The sequence below is a fragment of the Artemia sp. Qi Xiang Cuo genome, chromosome 12 (genome assembly GCF_049724085.1).
Source record: "Artemia sp. Qi Xiang Cuo chromosome 12, ASM4972408v1, whole genome shotgun sequence".
Lineage (NCBI taxonomy): Eukaryota > Metazoa > Arthropoda > Branchiopoda > Anostraca > Artemiidae > Artemia > Artemia sp. Qi Xiang Cuo.
Genome location: NC_142805.1, coordinates 55,927,465 through 55,943,082, shown reverse-complemented (window position 1 = coordinate 55,943,082; position 15,618 = coordinate 55,927,465). Strand labels below are relative to the sequence as shown.

The 15,618-nt window shown below is 34.2% G+C and overlaps 1 protein-coding gene and 1 non-coding gene across 4 annotated transcripts in view; both read left to right on the top strand.

The window, feature by feature from the left end:
* The window catches only part of babo (TGF-beta receptor type-1 babo), an 84,180-nt gene that overhangs the window by 62,827 nt on the left and 5,735 nt on the right, over positions 1 to 15,618 (top strand). For all 3 annotated transcript variants that reach the window (XM_089098372.1, XM_089098371.1, XM_089098370.1), the window contains exons 6-9: positions 3,266 to 3,433; positions 10,234 to 10,406; positions 13,418 to 13,526; positions 15,261 to 15,391. In XM_089098372.1, the coding sequence (XP_088954498.1) occupies positions 3,266 to 3,433; positions 10,234 to 10,406; positions 13,418 to 13,526; positions 15,261 to 15,391 (581 nt within the window). The remainder of the gene's footprint in view (positions 1 to 3,265; positions 3,434 to 10,233; positions 10,407 to 13,417; positions 13,527 to 15,260; positions 15,392 to 15,618) is intronic.
* TRNAG-CCC (transfer RNA glycine (anticodon CCC)) lies at positions 7,675 to 7,745 on the top strand. The gene has a single exon. It is a non-coding gene; the product is annotated as a tRNA-Gly (tRNA).

Here is a 15,618-nt window from a genome sequence, read left to right as displayed (position 1 = left end):
AATAGAATTTCTATCTCTTTAGCCTCCCGCATAATTCCAAGATAACAAGTGATGTTATTTCTAATTCCTGACAGTAAAGATCAATGAAGCCCTATTTAAAAATAGAATATTAATTTTTCTCTCTGACCTAAAGAACGTTTATCCCTCAGACCTAAGAATAAAGAAAGCCATAATGTTTCTTAATTCCCCCTTCGTGAATCAATATATTCCCCTAGCGATTATGTAAATCAAGTTCTCAGGTTAGGTTAGCCTAAAGATCAAAGAAGCGATGATTGTTTCTTAATTCCCCTTCGTGAATCAATAATTCCCCCGCCGATTATGTAAATCAATTTCTCAGGTTAGGTTCGCCTAAAGACATAAAACAGACATAAATTGCTGTTGACATCCATAAATGTGAGAAAGTTCCTGGATTTTCATTCTCACTGACAAAAACCATAAAACAGGAACATAAATTGCTGTTGACATCCATAAATGTGAGAAAGTTTCTGTTTTTTCATTCTCACTGACAAAAACCATAAAACAGACATGAATTACTGTTGACAACCATGAAACACATCAAATAAATTGACCAACAACCATAACCATCCAAGAAAACATCCATAAAAGTGAGAAAATTCATGTTTTTTCAAGTGAGAAAAATTCTGTTTTTTCATTCTCACTGACCTAAAGAACAGACATAAAAACATGCATAAATTATGTAAAAAAGTTGTAGGTGGCAGCAGGGGTGAGCAATGGGACCTTCTGAGGCCTTTCTACTAAGACATAGGGGACGTTAACCCCCCTCCTAATTGTGGTAGTTTCTGTTTGTTTTAAGCTTGGCTTAATACTTTTTTTTGCTTAAATGTTTTAAAAGTAAGAGAAAAAAAATCTACAAATTTCAGGCGGCTATATTTGTTGCATGCTAATAAGTTTCCAGTGAACTAAATGCCCCCCAACTCCCGAATTTAGGTAATTTATGTTGGTTCCTATTTCTAAATCGCTCCTTAATTTTATGAAGAAAAAAAAAGCTAGGAAAAAAAGATGACACATCAATGTTTCCATGCAAAAAAGTAATTTTTCTTGTTTTCGAAGATGGGAGGGGGGTGGGGGGGGGGTAAAGTTTCTTTCATGGGGTTTTCGGCAGTGGTGATTTCAACTGCAAATTTTGTTTCGATCAGACGCAATTCTCGACTGGTTTTCAGGCTATTTTATGAAATTTCTATGAATTGGTTTTCAAAATAACGTTTTATTTTAAAAATTAATTGAAATAATAGTCACCATTTCTGAATCAGCTACAAATGGCAATTTTTTTCTCATTAGACAGGTCTTTTTTGTAAACTTGTTTAAGAATTTTTGGTTACTATGGGCCGTGGTTCGTTCTTTACTAGGTTACTGCTATTGTTGCAACCATAATTTCGGTGGAAATCATTTATTTATTGATGGCAATTTATGTTTGTTTTACGCAGGAACTATTTTACTGCTTATTATTATTATTATTACTACTTATATTATAGTAATAGTAATATAGTAATATTATTATCACTATATATATTTATATTATAGAGTAATTATTATTACTATTTTCCTTTATTTCTGCTCGACTTAGGTTCAATGTAGCTCTTTCCTTTTCTTTGAAAAACTTCCTTTATGGGAAAAGTTTTGGAACAAAATCATAATTTATTTCTTATATTTTCTGAATTTGAAATATCTTTAATTGCTATTATTTTCCCTCAAGTCTCCAAATTAGACATTGAGATTTAGTTTTTAATTATTAGACGAGAACTTTTGCTTCTGTAGGCTTTGTATCCGATTTCGTGCCAAGAGAAGACATTCTTTGGAGCTTCTCCATCAATTAATGGTTTGGATGGCGAACGTACTGTTTTTGTCTCTTTTTTGTTTGAATGACGAACGCGCTTTTTCCTTTTTTTGTCGTTTTATACCTCAGTTGTCTTCAATGAAAAACGTTTCAACCGAATGATTCTTGCTCATTTGTATAATTCAACATCACTCCCATATTTCCTAAGCACAGCACCATTTGGAAGATTTTAACATAAAATACTCGCTTCATTTACCCTCATGGACCCGAAACTCAACATTAATCTACAAATGTAAAATAGCCGACCCAGAAAGTGCTTTGTGAAAAATTATCTCGGAAAATAACAATAGAATCAATTTATCACACCTTCTTACAGGACCGTATCCAGGATTTTTGTTCAGGGGGGGTTTTACTAATTTTTGACTTTTTTTTGGGGGGGGGGTTACTAATTTTTGACTTAGTTTTCGACTAATTTTACTGATTTTTACCTAGGTTTTACTAATTTTCGACTTATTTTCGAGTCAGTCAAAAATTTCGGGGGGGGGGGGGGGTTCCAACCGGGTAACCCCCCCCCCCCTGGATACGGCCTTGCCTTCTTATAAAGTGGTGTTTCAAGCAGTATGCATGGGACTATTGTTTAGTGTTTAAACATGGAATTTCTATTATTTTTTTCATTAACACTATCATGATTTTTTGTAGCCCGTTTTGTCTACTGTTTGTATTGCTTGTATTGACGTCAATTGGTGGAGGGAGGGGGGCTGTGACCCGCCACTCCCAGATTTTGAAAGAAATCTTCTTTGGGGTATTTTCGTTCAAGGAGGCCTTTTTTGATATTTTCATTGAAAAAATTGAAAAATAACAAATTCGCCCCCTCCCCCCTCTACGTATTGAAAAATATTTTGCCCCTCTCCCTGATTTTTGTGAATTTACATCAGTGAATTTTTGATGGGTTAGAAATAAATATATAATTAAGACTTGATTAGATAGTCTGTATGATTTTTGTCTAGGGATTCCGGACCATTGTCTCTTGGTAGGGATGCAATATGGTGAAAGTGGGGTCACGTCCTCCTAAGGATTGAAAATTTTAAAAACATAGATTTAAAAAGGAAACATTTTCACAGAAATGTCTAGCAATAGGGTCTCACGATTTGGTCCTCTTCTTTAGAATGTTCTTGGTTCATATTCACACAACACAACCTGAAACAGCCTCCGTGTCGGCACGTCAGAGAAATAGACCATTGGGTATACCAACATCAAAAAAATAATTTTTGTGCCAAACATGTAATATGAAGGTTTGCATAGAGACATTGAGAGGTAATTGTTTCGATACCCAGACTGGTTGCCCATGTGTCTGAAACGTTAGGCTGAAACTCTTATGCGCAAATTTTTTTCACACACACACAAAAAAGAAGGATGCGAAGATTTCAGTATGAATATGTTGTAATATTTTAAGATGCGTTTGTATTCCAGATAATGGCACTTGGACGCAGTTGTGGCTCGTGACGGACTATCATGAAAACGGTTCTCTGTTTGATTACTTGAGTAGAGCCACAGTGGACGTTCAAGGAATGCTTCGAATGGCTCTTAGTATTGGCACTGGTCTGGCTCATCTCCATATGGAAATATTAGGAACTCAAGGTATAATTCAAATTCGATTTTATTATGTTAACGCGAATGTCCGAAATCTGGTTAATGTCGTCATTCAACGGTGACTGTCCGAAATTCCTTTTTCTCTGCTTGGATTCAATTAACTTTGCGAGTCAGCTGGTTCAGTTTTATGCAAGCTATGATGGCAAAAGTTTAAGCTAGGTTAGGGTAAATTTAGTTATAAGTATCAGAAATAGGTCGAAAAACTACGCTAAGCTAACCTAACCTGTCATCATCAAACCTTGCATTAAAGTGAAAAGCTTGACTGGCAACGCTGACTACTCCCAAGGAGAAAAAAGGTATTTCGGACACGCACTTGTGAATGTAGACATTCACCAATTTCGGACATTCGTGGTAACATTTATTTGTTTGCACACACGTCGTACAAAAATAGGAAGACGGAGCATAAACAAAGGAGAAATAGAAAAAAAAGAAGAAAAATCACAATAACCACATGAACAACAAATACAAAGCACAACAAGTCATCTGGAAAGTTATTGGATTAATTCTGAAAACCAAGTATGGTTCAGCTTCGATAGACGAGTATAATATACATACACTTGCTTTTCTACAGAGTTAACAGGGTCAAATAAGTTCAATTTTTTAACAAGGCAAGAATTGTGGATCCCTGGGGATAGACTTAGAAAATATTTTGCAAAACAAAAATTATTAATATAAAAATTCGTAAATAATTTCCAAAACGATGCTATGTGCAAATAATGTGGCAGAGTGACAGAGTTAAAGAGTTTTGAAAGCAGTTGGCGGTCGAAACGTAGCCTATTCATAATGAGAGATGCGTGCGTTAACCCGGCTCGACTTTAAATGTGAGCTATCAGGAGTTGCATTTTATTTTTTTATTGAGGAACCAGTGGTGAGACCAAGGTAAGTGCTGTGGTCAGTTGCCTTGATTCTATTGTTCCAGAGAGAAATATCCGGTGGTGGTGGCTGCCATCAGATGTAATAATAATTTATCTGAACCCTCTATCTATACAAAATGTACTTAGAGGAGTATGGAAAAAGAAATTTATAAACACTTAAAAACACTATATAAACAAAATATAAACACTTATCATCACAAACACTAAAAAAAAAAGATACAGTAACAATGACTCATAAACGATTAATACATACCAACGGAAAATCTACGACTGACTCAGATCGCTGTCTGAATCTCCCTTCTAAAATATTCATCTTATCACATATCTCAAAAACACCGTAACGTTTGGAGATATAACTGTTACGAGACCAAATAAGAACACGAATAAAATACTTACAAAATTTTAAAAAATACATGGGGAGCAAAAAAGGATTTAATAAAGCTGAACAAGCGTTTTTTTTTTCAATTTGACCTTTAACTCTAGAAAAACGTCCATAGGAATTTCTCAACTTCTCTCTCAACATATTTATTGTTAATGACCTTGTTGTTCGAATTGAGGTCCCGAATGCAAGTCCAAGGTACTTGAGTGAAGCAGTGACAGAAATTGAATCTGGGCCAACCTCAATTTTTGAATGGGTAGGGTGATGAAAACCAAAAACGAGAAATTCAGGTTATAGCAGAAGTAAATGACAGCCTGGTGTCAAACGATCCGGCATAAAGGCTGTTCTCAGCAGCATGTAGTGATTGTAAATTATCAAATCGTAGGAGAATGCCATCTGCGTATGAAACTGATGTGGTCAGTTGCCTTGATTCTACTGTTCCCGAGAGAAATAATCCAGTGATGGTGGCTGTCATCAGATATGCCTTGGTGCAATCGTTGTTGTTTCCTCAATGTTTAAATTGTCTCTTCAAATAAAGGGATGCCAGTTCAGTAAAGACGCTTTTAGGGAGAGAATCAGTGGTAGTAACGGTTTAACAAATTGACAAGTATTTTCTAAAGACGGGAACGTTCCGTTTACTGGGGTAAAATAGGGGTGGCTGTACCATATTCTCCTCGAATTTAGACATTTTCGTCCTTAGTTGAGTTGGGGGTGGGAGGTATTTTTTCAAAATAGAAAGAACATCTATAAATGACATCTTTTAAGGGTCCTTTAGTTCGAACAAATTTTAGATTCCAATTGCTTAAACTCGAGCAGATTTTTTTTAGTATTGAGTTTTTTTTATGCTTTTAAGTGTTTTTTAGAAATGCAAAATATTGAAGTCTTCATGTTTTATGAAAGCTCTTTGCAACATATGGAAACACTAATGAAAGCTCTCTGCCGCCAATGCCCAATTATTTCATAATTAGCAAACTGTGCCATATTTAGAGGATTTTACGCTGCAGCGTTTCAATTTCCTAATATTTTATGGTAGGTTCTGACACACCTGTAAGATGGTCTCTAAGCCTGTAAAAAAGGGCTATGAAAAAACGGGTAGACCCCACAATATAGTGGTGAAACATTTAAGCACAGAATGGGACATTTTATAAATGAATATTGTCAGATATTAGTAAGCATGGCAAATATAAGCATTGTCAAAATAAATAAGTTCCATTATCCTTGGATAGTTCACTATAGTAATTTCATATTCTTTAAGTTTCTGTGTTATTTTAAGTTATGTTTATGCCTTTATTCAAGAGTGAAATGGCTTACATAAACATAAAAAACCTGACAAAAATGGTTTGGTTAGTATGCTCTATCTAAAAATCCATAGGTATAAATTAACGTTTTCTTCGTCTAAGCAACCGTTTTTGCACCCCCGGGAGACCATTTTCCTGGTATATCTCACCTTATTATTAGTTTATAGTGGAACTGACCAAATAAAAAGTTATAAAAATAAAAAGTTATAATTTTTTTTATAAAAATAAAAAGTTATAAAATATGAATATCTGGAAGCAATTGTGTAAAACAACTGTTCATAGGGCAGTAGGCTATTTCTTAGTATTAGGGGGACGGGCTCTTAAGTGCTATCCTAAAAGGAACGTTAGGTAGCTATATCAACTTTAAGACCCTGGAAGCTGTCCAAATTGTCTTTGTGTTATTAAGTTATGTATTCAAGAGTCGAATGGTTTATATAAATTTAAAATCGGGACAAAAAAATTGTTTGGTTAGCAGGTTCTATCTGAAAGATCTAAAGCGGAACTGGCCAGCCATAACAAAATAAAGAAATGTTAACAAAGACGAGAAAAAAACGAACTAGAATCTAAAACTAAAAACAATGTAAATGAAAAGATATAAAACTAAAACAGCCTGCTTAATATATATACAATTAATACTCACATGTACAATTACCAGCTAGACTACGTCGTCTACGAAACCACAAGAGCAACTGATAGACGTAGTTACTTTTGTGGTTTTATAGACATAGCTGGTAATTATATATTACCTATTGCACAAAATTGTATAAATGTAGAAAGAGCGAAAGTTTCCTTTCAGGAAAGTGTTCGGTTAGCATGGAGAGCAAAAAAAAAAAAAAGAAAAAAAAATCATCAACTGATGAATTAATTCACTTTCTTCCTAGCTAAATTATGTGGAAACGCGTATATCTACCGTGCTTTAATTAGTATATTCCTACAGAAGGACCTGTCGAGAAGGAAACATGTTAAAAAAGCAATTCACACTTCATGATATGCAGAATAATTGTACCTAACATAATTTTGGTTGCAGCCCCGCCGTATTTTGCCCCTTCCCCCTAATGTGTACATATATAGCCAAAATTAAATATTTCTTGCCTCTTCTCCCAATGCGTCTCTCTTGCTTCAACCCGTATACCTGTAAATCGGATTAACTGTGACGAAAGAAGAACCAGAAAAACAAGTGACGGATGGCAGAATGCATTGGACTTACTTAATTCGGGGTATATGTTTGCACATTGGGGGGTAAATGCAAAATGTGTTAGCTACAATTATTCTGCATATTATGGAATATGAACTGTTTTCTTAACATGTTTCCTTTTCTAGATTTTTCTTAGGTCCTTCTCTAGACATATACCCATTAATTTATTACCATCACATGTATGAATAACCTCCCTCCCCATGGGTGCCCGTATGGGGGGGGCAGAGGGGCTTCAGCCCCCCCCCCCCCGGCTGAATGATGCTGCCTTATATTTTATATTTTTGTTTTGCGATTTCTATTATACAGCATTGGAAGTGCCGATTAGGCCAGCTAAGCCCCCCCTAAAATTTAGCTTATGGGCGCTAATGTGACCCTCCTTTTAAATTTCCTAACGGCATTTTTGGCCTTGGGCCCTTGGCCAATAAACTATACGCCCGGATTATAGATTTAATAACTACCGATTGAATTGTGAAAACCTTCAAGCGCCGATGGTGTAGTGGTATCATGCAAGATTCCCATTCTTGCGACTCGGGTTCGATTCCCGGTCGGCGCACATTTTATCCACTTACTCAAGAATGGATTTAACAAGTTATGCATCTAAGATTTAAATGATCAATAGATATTTCTTCCTTTTTAAGATTTTTCTTCTAATATTAAAATTTTATGAGTTGTGACATTTCTCACTTTGTTTCCTACTGTACAAATATCTTTTTCTTTGGCTTCATCACAACGCTTAAATTTCGACACGAAAATTTTTAAACTTAGGCGCATATCCTGTTGGCTCTGTTCTTGAATTTCATAGGACTTGACTATTTTTGTCTTAAAACTACTAATGCTTTACTTTTCTTTCGGCAAAAATTTCGGTACTTTCCCATTATATGGGCCTATCTAAAAAGTCAAGTTTGGTTAATTTTAATGAAATAAAATAGGATGAATATATAATAGTTTATAAACAAATTTGGGCTATATATTTGCACATTAGGGGGGTGGGATAAAGCATTGCATATATTAAATACGTAACCTAACCTAACCTAGGTACCGTTTTCTCCCCCTAAACCCCAAAAAACAACAGTTTAAATATCGTAAACGCATTGAAAACCAAGCTAAGCATTGCATTACTGTATAGCGGTGTCTTGAATTAACCCGTCAAAAACGGGTTTTTCGTGACTGGTTTCCTTGTAAAGGCCCATATAATGGGAAAGTGCCAACATTTCTTTGATGTGTTATTTCTCAGACGATTTTAGGTTCCACCCAACTCATTTTTCTCAAGCAATACAAATTTTTAGAAGTGGGAATTTTTCGAATATTACAAATAAATTTCAATTTCTTTTAATTTTTGGCCCTTTATGAGATAGTTTAACCCCTCATTCCCTGCCTCGCTCGTAATATACTTTAGGTGTAAAGTGTTTGAAGTCCTCGACGTTTTATTCTTCTGTTGAAGGTTGGATATTCGAAATTTATAATCTCTATTGTAATTCCTTAGATTTCATAATTAGTACTGCTTATGTAATTTTTGCTATTATGCTTTGTAGCTCTTCCCCAAAGAAAAAGAAGAAAGTAAGAGTTTGGTATGGCAACAGAGAAGCAAGGCTTTCATAGTTTTTTTTTTACCAACAACAAAACTGTTGTCTGTTTTCAAGTTTCAAGTTAGCTGACAGTTTTGTTTATTCGGCGGAAGAAAAGCCTTAATGATGATTCTTTTCATTTTTCTTTTTATGCCACCGAGCCAAGGATTTATTCATTCTTTTGTTTGGGGGGGGGGTATTTTTGGGGAAGGGGGGTACAATAAAAACTTTACAAAACGCGTAGAAAATTTATTTCTATATATTTTTGTTACTTTTTGACGAGTTAGACATTTTTTGGGGGGGGGGGGGTGAAGAAGGGGGTTCAAACCCATTAATGTCTCCTCCTCTGTATACGGCCTTGCTCTGAACTAATGTTGGATTCCAGAAAAAAGGAGAAAGAAATAGTTTGATCTTAGAGCAGATTTCGGTTGAGACCTCCGCTTAAACGTCTTCAGTGCAAAAAGAATATAAAGAGAAAAACTACAGATGAAAGTCCTCAGGACAAAATAAAGATACAACAAACTAACCACGAAAAAATGTATATTTTCCCCTTTTTCGAGAAAACGAAGTCGGAGCTTGAATTACTCTTGCTGAAAAATCTAGTTGCTGAAGTTTAACCTCAAAGATCTTACAGTAAGAAGCATGGCTTTCGTAATTTTTTAACCGAGACGAAACTGTGTTTTTTCTTCTTCTTCTGTTAGGCATCAAATCTGCTTCACAGTCAAGACTATTCAGCCCTTTCGTATCGTCTCTATATATCGTCTCTATGGGTTGGACTATTGCGGGTGGTTGCTAGTTTTTTGACTTGAGAAGGCTCGGTTTTGATTGCCTTGTAGTAGCTCTTTTGATTTCAGGAACTGGATTATCAGGGATGATATTTTGAGTTGAGTACCCTTCGTGCAGGTTAGGTCAGCCAGGCTATTTACTGATGGTTGAATTTTGTCGTTTTTGCAGCACTTGAAGAGTTTACTTTGAAGTTTAAGCTGTGCAAGTTTAAGCTGTGTAGTTTAAGCTGTGCAAGTTTAAGTTATGAAGTTTAAGCTGTGCAGCATGTTACATTCAATTAGTTAATGGTTAATTGTTTCATCTCTTACATTGTTGTACCTGCAAAGTGGGGAGGAGGGTGTTATACCAGTAGATTTTGGGAATTGATAGGAGGAAACCTGCAGGTTTAGCCCATTTGAGTCTGAATAGATTCTATGGTAAATTTTGGAGTGGTACTTATTGGGGAAAGGAGATAAATTTGGTTTATTAGCTACATGGGCCTCTGATAATCTCCATCGATATATCTCTGAGTGGCACTGGTCTCCCAAATGGCTGGTCAATCTGTAAGAAATGTTTTGTTTTTGATTTTTGTGTGTGTTTTGGCGCTTCATTTTTAATTTATGATTTTTCTTCTGTGAGGAAAGTGAAGTTAGGATTTGAATTAGCCCACTGAAAGCAGTATTTCTAAATTTAATCTCAAATACTTTTCAGGAAAACCTGCAATAGCTCACAGGGATCTCAAATCAAAGAATATCCTAGTGAAATCCAACGGCTCCTGCGCAATCGGTGATCTGGGCCTCGCAGTTCGCTACGACGCTGGCATGGACAAAGTTGATATTCCTCTCAACCATAGAGTGGGGACAAAACGGTACATGGCCCCTGAGGTAGGACTTACTTGTAAAAACTCTGTGCAAATACCATGTTGAACTCATCTGTAAATTAAAAATTATCTCGTCATTTTTATTACTGAAGAACGAGCAAAATTGAGTATTTTCTTGAACAACACCTTCAGTCATGAGTCTTGATTTGATTATTGACTGTTTTGTTCGAAAGCTGCTAGTTTTTTCTGAAATTTGACTTGTTTTGTCTTAGGAATGGAGTCTTAACAATATTGTTTGTCAATTGTCTAAATAACATTGTTTTGTCTTTGCAATGTAGTCTTAACAATATTGTTTATCAGTTGTCTGGATAATATTGTTTTTTCTTAACAATATTGTTTTTCAATTGTCTGAATAATATTAAAACAATGCAGTCTTAACAATATTGTTTATCAACTACTTGAATAATATTGCTTTGTCTTAACAATACAGTCTTAACAATATTGTTTGTAAATTGTCTGGATAATATTGTTTTGTCTTAACAATAATTGACAGAGGAGATGTTCGTCATCCTCAGTTCTAATTCAAAAACTAATACTCATACTAGTACTCATACAAGCATACTCAAACAAAACTAATGCTAGCTTGGTTGCCCCTGTTAAGGTGTATGCTCCCTGTGTAAGTTTTTTTTAATATTATTTTTCTGCAGATCTACGGGGTTAATTAAAGGACAGTTTTGTTATCATATGATAGTTGACATTCAGCTTTATTCAACTGAATTACATTTCAGAAATTTTCTTTGATCGGTTTCTTAGACTGAAAAATTTGTTTCAAAGGTGTCAGAAATCCACGGCCAGTCGTTGGACTTATGATATATAGTTGGTGTTAGTGTGTATTTTTCCTATGTATTTTAGTAGTTTCCTTTAGTAGTTTTTTCTTTCTTTTTTATTTTTAGTTAATTTTTGTATTTTAGTAGTTCTCTTAAGTATTTTTCTGCAGTTTTTGAAATACCATTTATTGGTTTACTCACGTAATAAAAAATCATCATCATCATCATCAAGGTGTCGGAAACATGTGAAAATGGAGAAATTGTCTTTTTTAAAAGAAAGTTTAGATCACTCTAGGAAAGAGTCCGAGAAATATCATAATTCAGGGTCAGTGAATGGATAATGTCTGAAATTAATGAATCTGCTGATTTTTTTAAACTTTTAAAAGTGTTTTCAAGATTTCTGTTTTCCAAGCATAAATGCGTTTCTAGATTCCAAAAGGCAAAAAAAAAAAAAAATATCAAACCAGGTAGATTATCGTAGCCAATACGAAATACATTATTAAGGACGAATTATTACAGAACAGAAAAATAGTGTAGTATTATCAAGAAACATATAGTTTTCCTCGAATACCTTTTTTTTAATCTTAGTCCCCCAAAAAACTTAAGTATAACCCCCATTTCCTCAAAATTAAGTTCTGAAGGCATTTATTTCCTTTCTAATAATGAAAGTGAGGAAAGCTTTTCAGCCTTGTAAGTTTGCATTACATAATTATTTCAGTGTTTAAAGTATTAGAGGAGTCTATGAGCAGGATTATTTTGTAACGGTTCGAAGGATAGCTAAAGAAGAAAATAAAAGTCCAAAAGATACCTACACTCGAAATCATAAATGAAAAAACTAAAACTTCGTAAAATTACTTGATCAATTTGTGAAGTTTCGAAGGCATTTGTTTGCTTTCTAACAATGAAAGAGAGGAAAGCTTTTTCAGCCTTGTAAGTTTGCATTACGTAATTATTTCAGTGTTTTAAATATTAGAGGAGTCTATTAGCAGGGTTATTTTGTAACGGTTTGAAGGATAGCTAAAGAAAAAAAAAAGTCCAAAAGACAACTAAACTCGAAATCATAAATGAAAAAACTAAAACTTCGTAAAATTACTTGATCAATTTGTGAAGTTTCGAAGGCATTTGTTTGCTTTCTAACAATGAAAGAGAAGAAAGCTTTATTAGAGGAGGCTATGAGCAGGATTATTTTGTAACGGTTCGAAGGATAGTTAAAGAAGAAAATAAAAGTCCAAAAGACAACTAAACTCGAAATCATAAATGAAAAAACTAAAACTTCGTAAAATTACTTGATCAATTTGTGAAGTTTCGAAGGCATTTGTTTGCTTTCTAACAATGAAAGAGAGGAAAGCTTTTTCAGCCTTGTAAGTTTGCATTACGTAATTATTTCAGTGTTTTAAATATTAGAGGAGTCTATTAGCAGGGTTATTTTGTAACGGTTCGAAGGATAGCTAAAGAAAAAAAAAAGTCCAAAAGACAACTAAACTCGAAATCATAAATGAAAAAGCTAAAACTTCGTAAAATTACTTGACCAATTTGTGAAGTTTCGAAGGCATTTGTTTGCTTTCTAACAATGAAAGAGAAGAAAGCTTTTTCAGCCTTGTAAGTTTTCATTACATAATTATTTCAGTGTTTAAAGTATTAGAGGAGTCTATGAGCAGGATTATTTTGTAACGCTTCGAAGGATAGTTACAGAAGAAAATAAAAGTCCAAAAGACAACTAAACTCGAAATCATAAATGAAAAAACTAAAACTTCGTAAAGTCACTTGATCAATTTGTGAAGTTTCGAAGGCATTTGTTTGCTTTCTAACAATGAAAGTGAGGAAAGCTTATTCAGCCTTTTAATATTGTATTGCATAATTATTTTGGTGTTTTAAGTACTAGAAGAGTACATGAGTATAGTAATTTTGCAATGATTTTATTTATTTGTTTCCTAATGGTGAAGTAAAAAAAAGTTTTTCCAGCCTTTTGCAGTTGCAATGAGTAAGTACTTGTTTTTCAGGTGCTAGATGAGTCAATGATTGTGACTCTTTTGGTAACGGGTTGAACGATCACTAAATAAGAAAAGGAAATTTTATTTAAGCACAACTTCATCGAAGTGAAATATAATAAAACAGAATAAACATTGAAGTTCACAAATCACCGGAATAATTTTATGTCTAGAAGGTTTTGTTTTCTTAACGATGAAAGTTTGGAAAGCTATTCTTTTTGCCTGTTGAAGTTTTAATGTTTAAATATTTTATTTATTAGGTATTAGATGAGTCAATGAATATGAGTCATTTTGATGGTTTCAAACGTGCTGATGTCTATGCATTTGGTCTTGTTTTGTGGGAAATTGCCAGACGTTGTAATGTTGGAGGTATACCTTTATTATTAGCAAGATTAGTTTATTTATTTTTGTATAAAAACATAGTGACGTTAAAACTCATTGATAAAGGTGTTATTTTTTTTAATAGTAGTAATAGCAATTTATCATCCAAAAAAAAAACAGAGACAAAATCAATCGGTAGCACACCAAAAGTGTCGCTTGCGAGGGTGTACTACTGACAAAAAAGAAAAAAAATAGAAGGAAAAAAAAAAAAAAAAAAAAAACCGTATACCCAAAAAAAAAACCTAAATAAATAAATCATACACAATAAAACAACATAATATTATGATCCCGAAGCAAATAAAACAATAAATAATTATTGTCAAATTTCATTTCATCAATCTCAATCTGTTTCGAAGGTATACTTACCAAGCAACCCCACACGTAGCTCAAATTTAAATTGACTAATGGGTAATTCCTAGGTACTTCGGAAAAACTTAACCCACAGCTTAGCCCCTCTATAAGTAACTGAAAAAGTAGTCCTACTAGAAACTAAGCGAGGAACCTCAATATCTCCACTTGTCCGAGTTCCGTGACAATGAACATTGGACCTTTCCCGAAATATTCCCGTAAAACAGTGTGGAAGGCACCCATAACAATACTTGTAGATAAAAACCTGTGTATAAAAATCACGCAATCCAGCTGGAGGCATTATATTAATTATACTATACATTGACCTGACCGCAGCTTGGCTCCCTATTCCACAGAATGATCTAATGGCATTATTCTTCAGTACACGATTGGCTAAAGTAATGAGGGGAAAATACCAAGCCACACAGAAGGACAGTACAAAATATATGGATGTATCAGAGAAAAATATAATAACCGTAAAACATGAAGGAAAAAGGGGTTTTAATTTATGGGTAATCCCTAATTCCGCGATAGTATTTTACTTATAGCTTTTACATGGTACTTAAATTATTGGTAATAGTATTCTAATCTGGTACAAGCACTACACAGGTTTTATTAATGAATAAGTATGAGGCTGGGGTAATTTAAAAGGTGATCAGACAAATTTTACTTCGAGAAAAAAAAAAAAAAAAAAAACTGATTTGGTAATCACAGGGTAAAAATATAAAGGAAAAGGCCTTTCTTTTTCAAGCCAGTTAAAGTTTCCTTTTACATTTCCAACTTTCCTTTTCCAAGTCAGTTTTCTTTTCCAAAGGAGAACGCCAAAAAATTGGATGTGCTGCTGCTTTGCACAATTGGTCTCCGTGGCAAACCGCCAGAGACTAATACAGCTATATGCCCAGCTCCTCTGTACCACTACCCAGAGCTTCATTCCCTGTGTTGAAGTCCCTACTTTCTTTAATTCATTTCTTCTTACACCAACTGAGAACATCTGGTTTGGTCCCTGCTGAATTTGCCAACCAAAAAGTACTATTATGGCAATTTTGTATTATTTCAGGAAGCTTTCGGCAATTTTGCAGTATTTTGGCAATCTGCCACACTTAACTGATTTTTAGCTATTTTCAACACCCTTTAAAATATCACAACGTCGAGCTTGGTTTCAATATTTATATGATTCTATTTTGCTGTTTCATTTGTTCATTTATAGTAATTAATTTTAAAAAAGTTCCGAAAAATTGCACCATTTTGGCCTTTTCTTTTGGTAATTTTGCACTATATTTCTCTTACTCATTAGCGGTGGTTAGAAATGGCAAACATTGCTGGGACTACTGAAGTTCGTTAAACTTTATTTCAATCAAAATAACATTTTTCTAGGTATTTACGAAGAATTTCAATTACCTTTTTACGACCTTGTGCCGTCCGATCCAACGATTGAAGAAATGAGAAAAGTTGTTTGTATTGACAAGCAACGGCCCTCCATTCCTAATAGATGGCAGTCATGCGAGGTGAGTATTTGGTTTCACTTCTTGTTTTTAAATATAAGGCCAGGTCGTTTTATGATTTTTAGAATAAGTATTTATTCTGGAAGTGACCATTTGAAATTTGCGTTGAAAGAACTTTTGATTCGGGTGGGGGGGGTTGCTAGGAATTTGATGGATAGTCTTTCGGGAAATGAGCTATTCACAGACTTAGACCTTTAACATGTTTTTTATTTATTTCTGGCCTCTGAATC